General features: G+C 42.2%; 1 protein-coding gene across 1 annotated transcript in view; it reads right to left on the bottom strand.

Moving 5' to 3' along the window:
* LOC128830151 (disintegrin and metalloproteinase domain-containing protein 20-like) overlaps positions 1-20,453 on the bottom strand; it is a 191,173-nt gene that overhangs the window by 66,523 nt on the left and 104,197 nt on the right. The window contains exons 13-15 of the mRNA XM_054015910.1: positions 20,184-20,273; positions 14,783-14,975; positions 4,138-4,243 (exon numbers count right to left, since the gene is read on the bottom strand). Coding sequence (XP_053871885.1) covers positions 4,138-4,243; positions 14,783-14,975; positions 20,184-20,273 — 389 coding nt within the window. The remainder of the gene's footprint in view (positions 1-4,137; positions 4,244-14,782; positions 14,976-20,183; positions 20,274-20,453) is intronic.

The following is a 20,453-nucleotide window of genomic DNA, read 5'->3' as shown; positions in this document are numbered from 1 at the left end:
TAGGCCTCAACTGGAGTATTGTGTCCAGTTCTGGGCACCACATTTCAAGAAAAATGTGGAGAAATTGGAGAGGGTCCAGAGAAGAGCAACAAGAATGATTAAAGGTCTTGAGAACATGACCTATGAAGGAAGGCTGAAAGAATTGGGTTTGTTTAGTTTGGAAAAGAGAAGACTGAGAGGGGACATGATAGCAGTTTTCAGGTATCTAAAAGGGTGTCATAAGGAGGAGGGAGAAAACTTGTTCACCTTAGCCTCTGAGGATAGAACAAGAAGCAATGGGCTTAAACTGCAGCAAGGGAAGTCTAGGTTGGACATTAGGAAAAAGTTCCTAACTGTCAGGGTGGTTAAACACTGGAACAAATTGCCTAGGGAGGTTGTGGACTCTCCATCTCTGGAGATATTTAAGAGTAGGTTAGATAAATGTCTATCAGGGATGGTCTAGACAGTATTTGGTCCTGCCATGAGGGCAGGGGACTGGACTTGATGACCTCTTGAGGTCCCTTCCAGTCCTAGAATCTATGAATCTGGGAATAGACATTGTATGGCGGGCCATGAATGCTCACAAAATTGGGGTTGGGGTGCAGGAGTGGGTGAGGTCTCTGGTTGGGGGTGTGGGCTCTGGGGTGGGGCCAGAAATGATGAGTTCAGCGTGCGGGAGGGGGCTCCTGGCTGGGGTGGAGGGTGGAGTGCGGGGTGGGTTGAGTGCTCCGGCTGGGGGTGCAGGCTCTGGGGTGGTGATGGGGATGAGGAGTTTGGGGTGCAGGAGGGTGTTCCAGGCTGGGATCAAGGGGTTTGGAGAGTGGGAGGGGGATCAGGGCTGGGGCAGGGTTTGGGGTGCGGGGAGAGGCTTGGGGGTGTAGGCTCCAGGCGGCGTTTACCTCAAGCGGCTCGTGGAAGCAGTGGCATGTCTCTTCTCTGTCTCCTATGCAGAGGCACGGCCACGGGGCTTTGCACGCTGTCCCGTCTGCAGGCACTGCCTGTGCAGCTCCTATTGGCTGCGGTTCCTGACCAATGGGAGCTGCGGGGGTGGTGCTTGGGGCGGGGGCAGCATGCAGAGCGGAGCCCCCTGGCTGCCCCTCTGTGTAGAAGTCAGAGGGGGCCATGCTGTTTCTTCCGGGAGCCACCTGGAGTGGCCCCTGACCCTGCTCCTCAGCTGGAGCGCTGGAGTGGGGCAAGCCCCAGACCCTGCTCCCCAGCGGGAGCTCAAGGGCTGGATTAAAATGGCTGGCAGGACGTATGTGGCCCGTGGGCCATAGTTTGCCCACCCCTGCTCTGGACTAAATAATTTTATTTTGTTGGCAGTGTTGTTGTAGCCATATTGGTCCCTGAATATGTGAGAGATAAGGTGGGTGACATAATATCTTTTATTGGATCAATTTCTGTTGGTGAAAGAAATAAGTTTTGAGCTACACAGAGCTTTTCTTTTTGAAAGATTGTTTCTTTGACAAACAGAAGTTGGTCCAATAAAATATATATTCTTCACCCACCTCGTCTCTAAATAAATTTAATAATTTTAGGGATAAAATTAATTGGCACACAACCACCTTTCCATCCCATAGATAAAAGGAGCTGCTAGTCCTGTAACTATAACACTAACTTACGGGCAGTTTAGAAGAAACAGAAGTCAGAGAGTGACTATGTGGCAGGGACATTCAACTCAGTCTGCAGGTGAAATAGGTCATATGTTACTTGTCAGGTAAAAAATAAGCGGACAAGACACACTGCAGCTTGGGGGGCACATCTCCACCTAGTGCTGCTCTAAATGAGTGAGAAAAGGTAAAAAGGACACTTCACTGGAGAGCATCCTGACTGAACTAAATTAATCCTAAAGAAAGCAACAAATTAAAGAGACGTAGTCACCAAAATGAATGAAGACAAACTAATTATTAACATTTATTGGGAAGCTTGGCAGGATCAGCTATTCAGCCTCCATTAACAGAGGATGAGACGTGTGAGGCAGATAGAGCAGGCTATTAAAATTGAACCCCCAAAATTATGTTTTAGGAAGAAAAGATCTGTTACTCAGTGAATTAAAATCTAACTTTTCAGTCAGATTTTGTGTTTCAAAATGCTGCTCAAAGTTGAGACACTGAGTACCAACACATAATGGGGAAGTTGTAAGCATTGCTCTGTAGAATAAGGAACTGTGCTCTAAATGCATACCTGAATATATGTATAAGTGGTTGTGAAGTTACTGACAAATTGTGACTGCATAGATCATTATTGCTACCATGGTTATATATCTGCAGCAAATATTGTACAAAGATTGTCTTGTGAGGTGTCTATGAAGAGGTTATGATTTGCTGGTTATAATTATGCTATCTGTATGTGTGTACCATTTTTGTAGTTGAAGTTATGAATATTGGCTATGTACTTGTATCTCAATGTGTTTGATTCTAAATAGCCTCCGTGAAGCATTTGGTCAGCTTCTTGAGAAAGAACTATTCTCAGTAAGAGCCCAATCAAGAAACACTTAACTGACAGTGGACTTTGGGAGACGCCAATCCACATCTGAGCTTTCCTGGAAACATTCAAACGAACATGTAAACAATGGTGTCTGCCTGCAAACTGACATGTGACTTACGCATGGACATGTGACTTACGCATGTGACTCCAGACTCCATCTTGCTGCTGTGATTTTCCACAGAAGAACAAATGGGTGAACTTCCACGAGCGGAAAATATAAAAGGCCCTAGAAACCCCTCCATCTTGCCTTCAATCCTGCTTCTAACTTCTGGAGGAACCTTGCTATAAACTGAAGCTCTGAACAAAGGACTGAATGACCCATCCCAGCTGTAGATGTACTCCAGAGACAGAGTTTGAACCTGCAGTTTATTCCACCACTTCTACAAGCCTGAACCAAGAACTTTGCCATTACTGTATTTAATTGATTCCATTTAACCAATTTTAGCTCTCATCTATATCTTTTTCCTTTTATGAGTAAACCTTTAGATTTTAAAGAACTGGCAATAGCATTATTTGTGGGTAAGATCTAATTTGTATATTGATCTGGGTCTGGGGCTTGGTCCTTTGGGATCGGGAGAACCTTTTTTCTTTTACCGGGGTATTGGTTTTCATAACCATTTGTCCCCATAACGAATGGTACTGGTGGTGATACTGGGAAACTGGAATGTCTAAGGGAATTGCTTGTATGACTTATGGTTAGCCAGTGGGGTAAAACCAAAGTCCTCTATGTCTGTCTGGTTTGGTGTGCCTTAAAAGTGGAGAAACCCCAGCCTTCGGCTGTAACTGCCCTGCTCTAAGCAATTTTTCCGGAATTAATACTCTCCGAAGTGTCTCACCAAAAGCAGCATCGTTACAGTGGTGTTTTCCTATGACTTCAATTTCAACTTTTTTGCTTGCTTGCATCACTTTATTAATTTGACTTGGGATTTTTTAGGATGTTTGAGACAATGTCTGTGGACTAAACCCTGACTTCAAATTTCTCAAAATACCTTTGGACCTACTGACTGGATAAGTTTCTTGATCAGTGGACTTTCTGAGTCTGAAAGTACCAGAATGGGGAGGTTCTTTGTTTCAATAAATCTGACCCAATCAATCCCCATTGGGTGATGCCAGTGACCCCAGAAGGAGAGGGTCCATTCTGATTTGCCAAAGGAGTCCCAAGGAGGAATTCCAAGGGGGAGGAAGCACCCAGCCACCATCTTCAAAAACTGAAGGAAAAGAAAAAGCCTTGCTGCTGGCTTGTTGGATACAAACTATGAGTTGCTTGCCTGCAATGGCGGCTGCCATAGTTGCTGCTGTAGCCCTTGACTGAAGGCCTCTGGCCTTGCAATGTTACCATGTCTGACAAAGAATCCTGTGCTTCCTCCACCCTCCTGGCTGACCATCAAGGTCCAGCAACGAGCAACATCTAAGATTCAACATCTATAAGCAAGTAATCTGGTCGCCAACAAGTCGTTCAACACAAAACAGCAGAGCTGAGTAGACAACCACTAATCTTTTCAACTGTGTACCAGCTTCCTGAAGCTGAATTAAAAGGCTGCTCTGCATCTCTTCTCACTTGTGTATGATTTATTTTCCTACACTACTTCTTAAAATAAGAGAGTTTTATTTACAGTGGTTTCTTAGTACATTTTCCAATGGATCAGAGACATCAATATATATATAACTTACTTCTCTTCACATTTATTGTAAGTAAGTCCATCCCCACCACAGTTGCCACACCGGTCACCTTCAGTATTCACTGCTTTGAAACAACTCAGTGGGGCCAGATGTGCTGCTGAAAAGGGGGGGGAAAGCACCAGGTAAATTATAAGACAAATAAAGCGCACAGTGCATTATACTAATTCCTCCAATAATTTCAAGGGGCTAAGGGGAAACTGAAGTTATTTGCCTGTAACCAGAGTTCTTTGGCATGGATGTGCAGATGTGATGGTGGAACCTTTAGGTAGCAGTGCCTGTTGGAACTCTCACATCCTCTCCTACCCCGGCCCTCACTATTCCTGAATTTTCTGAGGGCAAGGCTATAAAAGGGGACATGGTGCTTCACCCACCTCCGTGACTTGCACTGCCTCCTCCAAGTCCCAGGTTGTACTTAGGACTCCAAGGAAGAAGGAGGGTGGGTTCTGAGTGAAAATATGCAGAATACTTCTTCAAGAATTCTGGTTACAGGGTTACTAACCTCTATTTCTTCTTCAAATGTCCTCTGCATATTCCTACCCATGGGACAGTGTGACAAGCAGTACTCCCTTTAGATGAAGGTGAGTCCTATAATTAAAGGGAGACTGAAGTATTGCCCTGCTAAATTGTGCATCCAATCTGGATGCTGAATCCAAAGAACAGGGGTTTGAGAAATGTTTGCGAAGAGCTCGACATTGCAGCACTAGAAATCTGTATAAAAGGAATATGTCTAAGTCATACCATTGTCTAAGGCAGGGGTAGGCAACCTATGGCACGCGTGCCGAAGGCGGCACATGAGATGCTTTTCAGTTGCACTCACACTGCTGGGTCCTGGCCACTGGTCCGGGGGGGCTCTGCATTTTAATTTAATTTTAAGTGAAGCTTCTTACACATTTTAAAAACCTTATTTACTTTACATACAACAATAGTTTAGCTATATATTGTAGACTTATAGAAAGAGACCTTCTAAAAACGTTAAAATGTATTACTGGCACACAAAACCTTAAATTAGAGTGAATAAATGAAGACTCGGCACACCACTTCTGAAAGGTTGCCGACCCCTGGTCATTGAAGCTTCCTAGTGGAATATGTCCGAATTCTCTCCAGAATAGAGTCTGATGCTAAAATGTAGGTCTCATGAAAGCATAGACTAGCCAATTTTGAGAGTGTAGGAGACTAAAGCACTTGTTTCTTTTTGTTATCAGGATAGAAATGAATAGATTATGGCTCAATCTGAATTATTTAGCCCTATCGAAATAATAAGCTAAAGACCTTTGGGCACCTAAAGTAAGAAGCATGTTTTCTCTTGCACAGGTGTGGCCTTAGAAAAAATACTAGTGAGTTAATTGACAGATAGATGTAAAATTCAGTCACCAAATTAGGGATGGGGATGTAGCTCTCCTCTACCTTATGGAAAACAGTGAATGGTGGGTCAGCCATGAGAACCTGTAATTCACACACTCTTCTAGCAGATGTGATGGATCAGTTAAGCAAGAGACTTCAACCCCCATTAGCCCTTCACACTGCATTTCCCTTTCTTCTGGCCAGGAGGGGGAAAGGTCCTGAACCAGGAAGGGGCTGGGCTCTGTTTAAAAAGCAGCAGCCACATGACAAAGCAGGAGCTGTTGAGAAGAAACCCCAGGCACTGTAGGCAGAGCCATGTGTGGAACAGGTTGTGACTGCTGAATGTTACAGCTGGGTGCAGGTCAGTATGGGACTTATGGGACGGTGGAAGAAAGCTAGTACAGAGGGCCCCAATGAGAGAAACTAACGGAGCCTGGTCTAGAAACCCACAAGAGCTTATTTTCTTCAACAGAGATTAGACTGGAGAGGGCATCCCAGGCACTAGTCCTGAAGAGCCCTGATTTTCAATAGGACTGCCCCAAGGCCCAAAACAAGAACCCCCTGTTGCAAACTTTGCACTGTAACTGTGAAGCCTCTATACCTAGGTTATTTGCGAACTTTCCCTCCCCTGCCAGCTCTAGCGCATTACCCTTTCACTTAATCATTGGGACCTACCAGAGCTATCATCAACAAGGCTTAGCTGCTGAAGCACCTACAGCACTTCTAAATTGCTGTACACCATGTATGCTCCTAGTTCCTTAGGGATTTAATGTACTCCAGCACATAGCAACCCCAGTAATTACACAGATGTTAATGCTATCTCACTTGCTGCAATAAAGGGTTTAGTCTGCAGCAAGAGAACTTTAGTTAGATATTAGGAAAAACTTTCTAACGATAAGGTTAGTTAAGCTATTGAATAGGCTTCCAAGGGAGGCTGTGGAAGCCCCATCATTGGAGGCTTTTAGAACAGGTTAGACAAACACTTGTCAGGGATGGTCTAGGTTTACTTGGTCCTGACTCAGTGCCTGGGGCTGGGCTCGATGACTTCTCAAGGTCCCTTCCAGCCCTACATTTCTATGATTCTATGATAAAAGCTGTTTTAACTGAGAGTTAAAATAAACACCATTCTGCTATTGGCTCAAATGGAAGCTTCATTAGCTACTGGAGGTTCCATGCTGGTTAAGAGTTTTTAACGTGTAGGAAGATTTACTGAACCCTTTCATAAAGGTCTTAAATGTGTTATGTGTGAATACAGACTTGTTATCTATGAGAGCGTTATACCAATAGAGTTGCTAGGTGGACATTAACAGCTGATAAAAAGGGATCTGAAAGTTTCAGCTGTAGCAGTAATTCTAAAATATGATGAACTGGAGCCATTGTTGCAGCTACATTACTCCTGTTTACCCAGAAAATGAATCTCTCCCATTTGAAGCTATAACACTTATGGGTTGATTCTTTCCTACAGTTAAATAGGACATGAACCAGCAGACAGCAAGATTGTTCTAATTCTATCAAAGACCCACAGCCCAGGTTGTCAGATCTGATCAACTCTCCAACGAATCTGTGAGGAAGAAGAAGAGATTGGTAAACTCCTTTTGTTAGATGGAGGACTGAGAACCACTTGGCCACAATGGAGCCACTAGAATTACTTTGGCTCTGTCCCATTGTGGATGAGAAATGGGGTAAAGCATACAGAAGATCTTGCCGCCAGTTTATCAAAAATGTGTCTGAGCTTGATTGGCTGTCATGTCCTGCTCTTGAGCAAGATCTGGAACATTTTACCTCATTTTACCTGGTTGCAATGAGATCTACATGCAATGAGATCTACATGCAGATGATCCCCGCAAGTTGGAGATCTTCAGTATCACTGAGGTGTTCAGTGACCAATCCTGGAGTTCTACTGTATTTCTGCTCAACTGGTCCGCAATACTGTTGCATTTCCCTGCTAGGTGTAGCAGTACAGGAGAGATCTTCTGTTGAATGCACCACTGCCCCTGCATAGATGTGTGGAATGTGTATATCCTTGCTTGTTTATATAATGCATCACTTTCCTTGATTGTAGCTGGCCTATGTTGTCCTTAAAAAGTGGCACTATGCTCAAATATAGTTTAGGCAGAAAAGATTTGAGAGCCCAGCATATTGCTCTGAGTTCTAGCACACTGATATCTAGTTTATTTTCCTGGGAGTTCCAGTGGCCACAAATTATCAATGTGAGCTCCCCTGCCCAGGCTGGATGTAGTTGAGGTTAGTGTTGCTGATTCTGCTGGACAGTTGAAAACTACTCTCTTCATCTTGAGACAGTCCATCATGACAGAGGCAGGGTCACACTCCTTGTTATGATCACTATTAGAGACATATCTAAAATATGTCTATACTTTTGTCAGTCATTACTGGATAGACCACATTTCCAGCTGGGTATAATGTTTTACCTGCATAGCTGAGTCTATTAATCCATTAATTTATTAGTCCATTAATCTGAGCAAGAAAATGACATCCTGACATGGTGCAGCAAGGCCATGGCTGACTGAATCTTTGCCACCATTTCTTCTGGCAAGAAGGCTGTGCTGATATAGGACTCCAACATTGATATCCACAAAGCAGTGGGCAAACTGGGAGAAGTCCCTAATATTCTTAGACCTACTTTCCTAAATACGAAGCACATGCAGGAGATGGCTCCTGTAGTAGGAAGAGATTCTGAGATGCTGGAGGTAGGGTCCAGAATGGAGAACAAAGATTCCAAGGCAAGAACCACACGGAACGCTGGGACCAGCAAAGCAGGGAATCACTGCATGATGGGGGAATCTCTGCTCCAGATGTTAATGAGACCACGCCTACACACACCCAGCTCAGGAGTTATCAGACCAATTCTAGTAATAAATCCTTTATTGGTATACAAAATAGTGAAGCTCCCTAATTGCATTGTGAGCTCCCTCCAAGGAACACCGCCCAAAGCCAGGAATGATCAGCTCCCATTGTCTAGCCCGAACAAAACAACTTTGGTATACTCCCTTGAGCCATCAGTTTACACATAAACAAATCTAGTGTTCTCCCTTGAACCATTGTTGTTTCTCTACAAAAAACCCTCCCCGTGCTCAAATAAGTGTTCTGATACCTGGATCCAAAATCTGCATCAGTTCCATTGGGACTTCATCTTCTCCTGACTGATCATGCTGTAGGCTCTGCCTGTCTCCAGCACTCTGGACCCTGAGTTACCACCACCTGGGACCTTGGATGGAGTCAAAATTCACGGAGTGGTGAGAACCCAGCTCTCTCTCTAAGTATAGCCTTCTCACCCTGATTTGTGAGATCAGTTATAGTTTTCTAAACCTGACTTTTATAATCAAGTTTAAGTTAGATTTAATATTATAATTGTTTTGTTTGTTTGGCTCCCCTATGGTTATTACCTGGCAATAAATAACTTTCATGATTAAGCTGGTCACTTCTCTCTCCGCCCCCCGCCCCACTGTGGGTAGTTTTTGGTTTCCTCATTTGCTCTGCAGCAACGCTCCTCATACCTAAGCTAAAAGATCCCTGAAGCGTCCAAAAATCCTGTGGAGTTTGCTCATCAAGTGGGTTACTACCAGAACAATTGTAGTGTGAAAGTGGAGATAGAGATGTACTGAACCTGGGACATATGATGCTGAAAGCTTGGAGGTGCAGTTTGACGCAGCCTACTGAATCCAGGGAGATATATGGGGTCAGCTTGGGAGTGCTGATTGACCTGGTCCTCTCAGATGTGCTCTGTTAATGTGTGTGTGTTCGTCTGATTCTGGGGCTGGAAGAACCCAGCCCTGAGGAACCAAGGTCCTGCAGGATAGCTCCACTGGGAGGGACTTGCTGGAGGGAGAAGTAGAGCTCCATATGAGAACACAAGTGACACAAACAGTACATTGATAGAAGTACAGACACCCCCCCACCCTGAAGAATAACGCTAATAAATGAGCATACCCCAAAATAACGGGCAAAGCTGGTAACAAGACACACATGCAGCCAAACATCTATGAACATCTAAACACACTGGTGACTCCTGACTTCTCATCTGGTAAATAAGCAAGCTGTCCTCTGTAGAAATCATGATCTAACAAGACAGAAAACCACGATTTAGGGAACCCCCTTACCCCCTCCCTGCAAATCCCCTCTAGACTTTATTCTGGTCACACTAATACACTTAGTATGATGTTACAGGCTGTCACCTTCAAGGCTCTGCAGGTGTGCTGCCCTCAGCTCCCTGTTGTTGCTTGCTATCATTTATTCAGATTTAGGCTATGTCTTCAATAGACATGCTGCAGCAGCACAGCTGTAGCACTTCAGTGTAAACACTCAGTACAGTGATAGGAGGGGTTGTCCCATTGCCATAGTTAATTCACCTCTGCGAGACACAGTAGGTAAGTCAACAGAAGAATTCCTCCATTCACCTAGTGCCCTCTATAATGGGAGGTAGGTCAATTTAACTACATTGCTCAGGGATGTGGATTCTTCACACCACATGTGTCATAGCTGGGTTCACCTAATGTTTTGGTGTAGAGCTGGCCCCAGGAACTGGAAACAGGGAAACCTCCTTTTTGGGGGGTCATTTTGGCTCCTTTTACAACGTATAAAAAAATCATTGATCCCTCAAGTCCCAACCTTTTCGCCCTGGAGCTAAGGAAAACAAGTACCTTTTTCCAAGCTTAAAAGATGCCAGCCCTCCCCTTAGAATGGGACTATAAACAGGGGAACATAAATAATGAGACAGTATTGGTTGGTACAAAAATCAATGATGTAAAAGTATCTGATTTAATTTTTTAAATTAAATACATACATTGAAAAAAAATTAAAATGCTGGTTTTGTGCATTTTAAAATGAATTTCAATTTCCATCCAAATGCAGCTTGGCATAAATCAGAAACAAAATAATCTAGTAAATAAGGAATACATCACTCACCATTTTCTAACAGTTAAAATGTAAAAAGGATAAGTTTGAATAAATGTTAAGGTATATCACTATTTAAATAAATGTGTATTAATATTGTGCATTGTATGGAGGCAGTAGAAGGACCAAAGGACTCTGAACTGGAAATGATCCTTCCCTCGTAGGAAACAAAGATACTTGTGGTGTGCCAGACAGATTAAAATATGAAAATGTGTGTCCTTTAGGTCAAAAGCTAGAAACCAGTGTTATGCTGAAAGGGAAGATATTCATAGACTTGTAGGATGGAAGAGACCTCCTTTGGTCACCTAATACAGTCTGCTGCACTCATGACAGGACTGAATATTATCTAGAGCATCACTGTCTAACCTGCTCTTAAAAATCTCCAAGGATGGAGATTCCACAACCTCCTGAGACAATTTATTACAGTTCTTAACCACCCTGACAGTGAGGAAGTTTTTCCTAATGTTCAACGTAAACTGCCTTTGCTGCAATTTAAGCCCATTGCTTCTTGTCCTGTCTTCAATGGTTAAGGAGAACAATTTTTCTCCCTCCTTCTTGTAACAACCTTTTATGTACTTAAAATTCATCATCATGTGCTCTCTCAGTCTTCTCTTCTCCAGACTAAACAAACCCAAATTTTTCAATCTTCCCTCATAGGTCATGTTTTCCAGACTGTAATCATTTTTGTCACTCTTTTTTGGACTCTCTCCAGTTTGCCCACATCTTTCCTAAAATGTGGCACGCAGAACTGGACAGAAACTCCAGTTGAGGCATAATCAGCGTAAAGCAGAAGAATTACTTCTTATATCTTGCTTACAACACTCCAGCTGATACATCCCAGAATAATGTTTGCTTTTTTTGCAACAGTATTAACACTGCTGGGTCATATTTAGCTTGTGATCCACTATGATCCCCAGATCTTTTTCCACAGTACTCCTTACTAGCCAGTCATTTCCCATTTTGTATGTGTGCAACTGATGGCTCCTTCTTAAGTGGAGTACTTTGCATTTGCCTTTATTCAATTTCATCCTATTTCCTTTAGACTCTTTCTACAAAAAGTGACAAAGAGTCCTGTAGCACCTTATAGACTAACAGACATTTTGGAGCACCTTCCGTTAGTCTATAAGGTGCCACAGGACTCTTTGTCGCTTTTTACAGATCCAGACTAACACGGCTACCCCTCTGATACCCTTTCTACAGTTTGTCCAGATCATACTGAATTTTAATACTATTTTCCAAAGCATTTACAACCCCTCCCAGCTTAGTATCATCTGCAAACTTTATAAATGTAATCTATGCATTATCTTAATCATTGATGAGGATATTGAACAGAACTGGACACAGAAGTGATCCCAGCAGGAGCCTATTCAATACACCCTTCCAGTTTGACTGTGAACCACTGATAGTTACTCTCTGGGAACAGGTTTCCCACCAGTTATGCACCGACCTTATAGTAGCTCCATCTAGGTTGCATTTCCCTAGTCTTTTTATGAGAAGGATGTTCGAGAAAGTATCAAAAGCCTTACTAAAGTCAAGATATACCACATCTACCCCTTCTCCCCTATCCACAAGGCTTGTTACCCTCTTAAAGAAAGCTATTAGGTTGGTTTGACTTGATTTATTCTTGACAAATCCAGGCTGACTGTTATTTACCACCTTATTATCTTCTACGTGTTTGCAAATTGACTGCTTGATTATTTGCTCCTTTATCTTTCCGGGAACTAAAATTAAGATGACTGATCTGTAATTCCCTGGGTTGTTCCTATTTTCCTTACTATAGATAGGCACTATATTTACCCTTTTCTGGTCCTCTGGATTCTCTTCCATCTTCCATCTTCCATGACTTTTCAAAGATAATCACTAATGGCTCAGATATTTCTTCAATCAGCTGCTTGGGAATTCCAGGATATATTTCATCAAGCCCTGCTGATTGGAAGACATCTAATTTGTTGAAGTAATTTTTAATGTCTTCCTTCCCTATTTTAGCCTCTGATCATACTATAACTATGTTATATGTCCAATTGCTACTAGCCTATTTGGTGAAAACTGAAACAAAAAAAGTCATTTAGCACTTCCTGCATTTCCACATTTTCTGTTGTTGTTTTCCCCCCTTCATTGAGTAATGGGTCTCTCCTGTCCTTGGTCTTCCTTTTGCATCTAATGTATTTGTAAAATTTTTCTTGTTACCTTTTATATCCCTAGTTAGTTTAATCTCATTTTGTGCCTTGTGCTTTCTAATTTTCTCTCTACATTATTGTAGTATTTGTTTATATTAATCCTTTTTAATTTGACCTAGTTTCCACTTTTTGTAGGCCTCCTTTTTTTTTCAGATCACTGAAGATCTCTTGGTTGAGCCAGGGTCAAGGAATTGATTTTCTTTAGGTCTATTACAAAACAAAGATTTCAGTCCTCCTTTGGGAATAGGACGTGCCAGGAATACAATGCTTTCACACTGAACTCCCCTATACTATGACCACTGCTTCCTGAAGAGAGAACTTCTGCTCGCAGGTTCACAGAGCCCTAGCTGGGATGATTTAGTTGGGGTTGGTCCTGTTTTGAGCATAGGGTTGGACTAGATACCTCCTGAGGTCTCTTCCAACCCTAATCTATGATTCTATGACATGGGAGTTGAATCTGAACTGGGATTATGATAAAGGGAGAGAATTGAGCTGAATAAGGTATCTACTATGTATTATTTCTAATAATAGTAATACTGGGATAATAGTACGCTAGCTGTCATAGCCATGATATGGCAGTCTTCAAATGGGGTAGGTAAAAAATGTGTAAAAATTGGTCTGCACTTCTCAGGACTCATAAGAAACTTGTAGCCTGAGGGCTGTTTCAGATGTTGACCCTGGGGTTTGTTTACCCTTTGCACAGGGTTTAATAGCTTCTGCTTTGCTAATGCTGGTAGCTGTACTCATGTGAAAAATAACACGTTAAAGACAACATTGAGTATTGGTGCCTCTGATAGCTGAATACTGGTGCACCAGATTGTCTTCTGGGCTGTTGCTATAGTCCCAAATATCTGTCTGTAAACGTAGTATCTTTCATTCTCTTGAAGCTCTCATCCATCTTATTACTTAATAATCTATGTCCTTCAAAGGAAAGATTCTCCATGCTAGTCTTCTTTTCTAGAGGGAGTCCGGATGATCTAAGCCATGCTTGTCATGAGCGAGTGATGGCAAAAGCATCTGCTCTGGCAGAAGTGTCAGAGGCATCAAATGCCCTTAAATCATGTTTTTTCAACAAGTTATCCTTCAGAAATGAGGTCATTACCCAACTTCCTCTGATCTTCAGGGACAGATTTTGCAAATACCTTCATCTTTTCCCCATAGAGGGTAGCAGTAGCGTTCCATCACAGTCTGATAATTAGCCACTCTTATGCCAAATGCAACAGAAGTAAATACTTTTCTGCCCAGATGATCCACAATTTTTCCATCATTATCAGAACGCACGGAGTGAATCTGACAGTCCTGGGACCTCTGGGCTGCAGCCTCTCCCACATGTGTGTTTGGAACCAGGTGTATGTGAATACCAATAAACTCTCATGCAATAATTGCTGGCATCTAAAACTAAACTAAGGACTGTGGGAAAGACAACAGGTGTGGAGGATTACATCATTCAGACAGAGACATCACTTAGAGGAGAATTTTTTAAAGGGGATAAAATATACAGGAACGACAGAGTAGGTCACGCTGGTGAGGGAGCATCACTATATGTGAAAAAGCATAGAGTGAAATATAGTAAAAAGCTTGAATGAGAAGAGGGCTAACCTTGAAGAGAAGGCCTTAAAAGCCAGAGGCTAAGTGACCAAGGGGAGCTAGCAAGTAGGGAACTGCAAACATGACTGAAATATTGGTATAGAAAGGTACAGATTGCTCAGGAAGGACAGACAGGGAAAAAAGGGAGGAGGTGTTGCCTTATATATTAAAAATGTATAGATGCCAGAGTTGTTGAAAGTCTCTGGGTAAGGATAAAAGGAGTAAAAAAAACAGGGGCGATGTCACGGTAGGGGTCTACTACAGACCACCTAACCAGGAAAAAGTGGCAGGTGTGGCTTTTTTAAACAATTAACAAAAACATCCAAGCATAGGACTTGGTGGTGATGGGGGACTTCAACTACTCAGACATCTGTCGGGAAAACACAACAGGGCACAGATTATCCAACAAGGTCAACTTCCCAGCAGAGGTGAGGCAGGATCAAACAATACTGCAGCCACTCCCAGCAGCCACACAAACTCTCCCTCCTTTGTGGCAGAGCCTCCTGCCCCAAAAAGTCTGTTGCCTAGCCCCCAGACAACAATCATATAAGAACTGGCCAATTTCCTAAGAGTTAATTCATGCTGCTATGTGTTTTTGTAAATAATAATGCAGGTCTTGCCTTTGCCAAATACAGCTTTGCACTGTCTCTCGTGGTTACGGCATCTCCCTTGGAAACAACGGTCTTTGTCACTGCACGGAGTTCCATCCTGCTTAAATACATTCTCTGGGCACCAGCTTGAAGTCCCATTGCAGTACTCAGGAAGGTCACACTCACCAATACTTTCTCTGCATATTTTCCCTTGTCTGTGCAACTGTTAAAATAAGAATACAAGGATCTGGAGGGGATTTCTCTCTGGAGGCCTATTCCACAAGCTGTCATTTGCCTTCTTAAAATATGTTTGTTCTAGGAGTCCCCAAACATCTAACAGGTAAGAAAAAAAGCCACCTGCAGTTGCTTTGACATTTATTTTAACACAGATCAGGTAAGAGGAAGATGCAACATAAATACTCCTTGTGCTGTTAATTAAGGAGTGCACTCTAATTCCAGTATTTAAAATATGATTCTTTCCCACTCCCAAATTATGATAAGTTCTTCATATTTTTAATCAATAACAATGAACAATGGAAAATATAGTTTTTGCCTATCTACTCTTTTTTTTTTTCATGTGGAGTCTGCTGAGACTATAGCTAGGGTCTCTTCACCCACAGTGTTCTGTCACTGAGGAGAGGGAGACGGGACCCACCTATCAATATCCTCTACAGAATGAATACTTAGTAGAAGTATTACTGTAGCACCTCGGAGCTGTAGCCAAGGACCCAGATCTCACTGTGCTCGGCACTATACAAATATGGAACAAGAAGACAGTCCCAGCCCCAAAGAGCCAGAGCCCAAGTATAAGACAAGAGACAAATGATGGATTCAGATAGATAGGGGAGCATACAAGGAAACAATTTGACTAACTATTGTCAATTTTTGGTAGGCATTAAGGAAAAGGAGAGTTTTGAGGTGGTTTTGGAGGGTAATTGCTTAGTTTTAATCAACGTTTATGGAGAGCTCCTCACAATCATGAGGGGCAGCATGGGAGAAAGCATGAAAGTCCTTGTTTGAAAATTTAACAAGCGGGTAATGGAGGCTGACCCCAGGGGTGGATTGGATTGAGCGTCGAACACTCAGTAGTAAATGAGAGATGACATGGTGGGGATTTGTCAAGAAGGGTCTTGAAAGTGAAGAAAAGTAGCTTATATTTAATGTGATATAGAAGAGGGAGACAGAAGAGAGAAGTAAAAAGACAGGTGACATGGTCAAAGCGACAGACTAGGAAAATGATCTTTGCAGCAACATTATGAAAGGATTAGGGCTGCTGATAAATCACAGTTAACTCACGAGATTAATTCAAAAAAATAATTATGGTTAAAAAAATTAATCAAGATTAATCGCAGCTTTAATCTCACTGTTAAACAACAGAATACCAATTGAAATTTATTAAAATATTTTAGATGTTTTTCTACATTTTCAAATATTTTGATTTCAATTACAACACAGAATAGAAACTGTACAGTGCTCACTTTATATTATTATTTTATTAGAAATGTTTGCACTGTAAAAATGATAAAAGAAATAGTATTTTTCAATTCATCTCAGACAAGTACAGTAGTGCATTTTCTTATTCATGAAAGTGCAACTTACAAATGTAGATTTTTTGTTACATAACTGCACTCAAAAACAAAACAATGTAAAAGTTCAGAGCCTACATTTCCACTCAGTCCTACTTCTTGGTTAGCCAATCTCTAAGACAAACAAGTTTGTTTACATTTACGGGAGATAATGCTGCCCACTTCTTATTTACAATGCCACCTGAAAGTGAGAACAGGCATTCGCATGGCACTTTTGTAGCCGGCATTGTAAGGTATTTACATGCCAGATATGCTAAATATTTGTATGCCCCTTCATGCTTCAGCCACCATTCCAGAGGACATGCTACCATGCTGATGACACTCGTTAAAAGAAAAGTGTTTCTTACATTTGTGACTGAACTCCTTGGAGAGAATTGTATGTCTCGTGCTCTGTTTTACCTGCATTCTGCCATATATTTCATGTTATAACAGTCTTGGATGATGACCCAGCACATGTTCTTCATGTTAAGAATACTTTTACTCCAGATTTGACAAAACACAAAGAAGTTACCAATGTGAAATTGTATGGGGAGATTTTGGCAAACCAGTAAAGTGCCTGAAACCACTATGGCTTATTGTTAAAGGCAGCCTAGGCAGCCAGCTGTAAATTGGCCATTCAGCAGTCTCAGCTTGACCAAGGCAGGAGGGGGGGGAGTTTTGGGTGCCTCAGAAAGGGCAGCTTGACCCCATGTCCTTCCTGATAAGAATTGTGTTGAAGTTGCTGATACATCCATTTTAAAAGAGCAGGCTGTGCCCCCAGGAATGTCTATTGTGGTCTCAAGGCTGCAAACTCTGGAAAAACACCCACCTGGTTAATCAATAATCAGAAGGAGCCTCTTGCTTGCCCACTGGAACTGCTTGCTTAACAAGTTTTCTTTAAGGGACATGTCATGTCATTCTATTACTAATGTATAAATAAGGGGAAAAAGCTTGAGATGGTTGGACTCGTTTGGGGACTCTTTTGGACTCTTTTTGGACTCTCCCTCTGGATACATCTTGCAGTCCCCACCGGCAGACGGAAGATTTCGCCAATGGAAGCCTGCCGCTGTGTTACTCGAAAGCCATACTCAGCTTCGGTAATTATCAAGGGTTGGGGGTGTTTTACTAGTCTGTTGCGGATGTGTGTAAGTGCTTGAGACTAAGTAAAGTGTAGCTTTAAGTGAAAGCACTCTTGTGTTGTTCTGTTTGTGCCAGCCATCTATCGGTTGGACAGCCGTGTCTCCCCTGATTTATTTCCTGACACCACCTCACACAGAGTAAAAGTTACCAAGAGCTTTGGGTTGAAAGAACTCCGGGTAACAAAATTTCTAAAGATACAGCACTTGACCCAAGGTTTAAGAATATGAAGTGCCTTCGAAAATCTGAGAGGGACGAGGTGTGGAGCATACTTTCAGAAGTTTTAAAAGACCAACATGCTGATGGAGAAACTACAGAACCCAACCACTGAAAAAGAAAATCAACTGTCTGCTGGTGGCATCTGACTCAGATGATGAAAATGAAAATGCGTCGGTCCATACTGCTTGGATCGTTATCGAGCAGAACCCGTCATCAGCATGGACCCATGTCCTCTGTAATGGTGGTGGAAGTATGAAGGGACATATAACTCTTTAGTGCATCTGGCAGTAAATATTTTGCGATGCCAGCTACAACAGTGCCATGCGAACACCTGTTCTGACTTTCAGGTGACATTGTAAACAAGAAGCGGACAGCATTATCCCCCGCAAATGTGAACACACTTCTTTGTCTGAGCGATTGGATGAACAAGAAGTAGGACAAAGGGGACTTGTAGGCTCTAAAGTTTTACATTGTTTTGTTTTTCAATGCAGTTATTTTTGTACATAATTCTACATTTGTAAGTTCAACTTTCATGATAAAGAGATAGCACTACAGTACTTGTAATGGGGGAATTGAAAAATACTATTTAGTTATTTTTTTACAGTGAAAATATATGTAATCAAAAATAAATATAAAGTGAGCACTGTACACTTTGTACTCTGTGTTGTAATTGAAATCATTATACTTGAAAATGTAGAAAACATCCATAAATATTTAAATAAATGGTATTCTATTATTGTTTAACAGCTCTGTTTTAGCCATGTTGAGCTTGAGCTGATGGCTGGACCTCCACGAGGATACATCAGAGATTTCTGTTTGGGGAGAGGAAGACAAGCCTGGAGTAGCAAAGTAGATCTGTAAGAATGTGCTTTGTTTTATCTGAAAGGAGAGTCCGGATGCTTCCTCCTCTGCCAATTCTAGAGGATTCCATGAATCTTTGAGTAAATGCAGCCTTGTGGCAAATATTTCTGAATAACTAGGCACTGAGGAAAAAGAAGGCCTATCAGTGTGCCAAGCACTACACATCTGTCAGAAAACATCCTTTGGAACTTTTGCCAAGTTTTCCTGAGAAACTGGTATGGAAGGATCGGGTGACGTGATGAAGTTGGATTGCTGTCAGAGGACTCCTACTCATGAGGTTGGAAGTAAAGGGCTGTAAGGATGGTAAGTAGTGGAAGTGAATATAGAGTTTCTTCAATCCCATGAGCTTCTCTTCTGAGTCCCATATGTCCTGACCAGTTGAGATACTGATCTGTAGGGTGGGCTGAATGGAAGCACTTTCTACAACTGTACTGGTTCTTGCAGCAGCAGGTGCCACACTTATTGCATCAGTGATAGCACAAGAACTCTCTGCTGTTGACACAGGCTTTTCTGGGGTCTAGAGGAGGTGACTTTATCCTTTATTGTGGAATCCTAAATTGGGGGAATGGCTGTCACCATGGTCTCCTCCAGATGATCTGAGAAATCTCAGACAGATCTCCAGAGAGTGCAGAAGAGGAACTTATTTCTGTTTAAATAAGGATATCTTGCACTGGGAGCTGGAATAGGCTGTCCTCCTTCATGTGAGCCATCTTGACAGTGGCCAGGCTCACATGACTCTGGACATATAGGCACTCCATGCTATGGCGGGAAGCCAAGAATGAGGAGGAAGGAAGAGAAGGACAATAGACAAAAATTAGAAGTCCAGGTAGGAAGATAATATTGGGGAAAATATCAATTGGGGGATGTTTTGAACTCATATACGGTATGTCTACACAGCATTTGGGAAGGAGCCTCTCAGCCAAGGTCCACAGACTTGTGCTAGGAGGGCTCGTGATAGTGCACTTTTTTAGCTGTGTAGCCAGTGCTTTGACATTTTGACTCAGGCTGGAGCTTGTGCTCTCAAACCCAGGTTTGGAGAGTGAGCTCCAGCCCAAGCCACAACATCAAAGCACTGTCTACACAGCACACTAGAGCACACACTACTAGCACAAGTCTGTTGACCTAGGCTGGGAGGCTTGCTCCCAAAAGCCGAGTAGACATTCCAATAGGGCTTGGAGCCATGCACTGCCAACAGAGGCAGAACATTCTGGAGAGGATGTTGATGGGCAGGTCCTTTCAACCTCTCACCAGTCTGTCATTGACAGCTTTAGCTGCCATCCTAGGTGAGTGCCCTAACTGCCAAGTTATAAAATCATTCTCACTTTCCCTGGCCCAATGACGATTCAGACATGCATAATGGATTGTTATCCAAAAATATTTGATTGGATTAAAATCATTCAGAGAACTCTACATGAATTAGCGAATGGTTTTGGGTTGACTAAAATTTCCTTTTTCAGCAAATAAACTATTTGCTAAAAACAAATTGCTCAACTCTAATCCCAACCCATCTACATGGGATTAGCAGATGCAGCACTTGAGCAGGAAATTGTGAAAATGAATAGTATTGCCACTGGCTACTAATTTTTAAAACAAGTAATGAAACATTCAGTTTACCATAAAATACAAAACCTACTATACGTTTTTCTTACCTGACAGTTTTTGCAGCAAAGTCCAGAAACACAAGCAGCACCTTGTTTTATTGTACAATTGGATAGGCAACAACCACTCCGTAGACACACCTTCAAGTACAAAATGAATGGCACCTCACCTTACAAATCTGTTGTGGGACTCTCCTGGCATAACAGCACTCTTACCATTTATTGTTTGATTTCAAACAGTAACAAAGCTTAGTGATTTGAGATGTGTCAACTCCCATTTCTTACCTAGTCCTAATTACGTAGAATTTTTTAAAAGGTATT

Source organism: Malaclemys terrapin, chromosome 1, assembly GCF_027887155.1.
Source record: "Malaclemys terrapin pileata isolate rMalTer1 chromosome 1, rMalTer1.hap1, whole genome shotgun sequence".
NCBI lineage: Eukaryota > Metazoa > Chordata > Testudines > Emydidae > Malaclemys > Malaclemys terrapin.
Note: the sequence above shows the minus strand (reverse complement) of the source record. Positions and strands in the feature narration are given on the sequence as shown.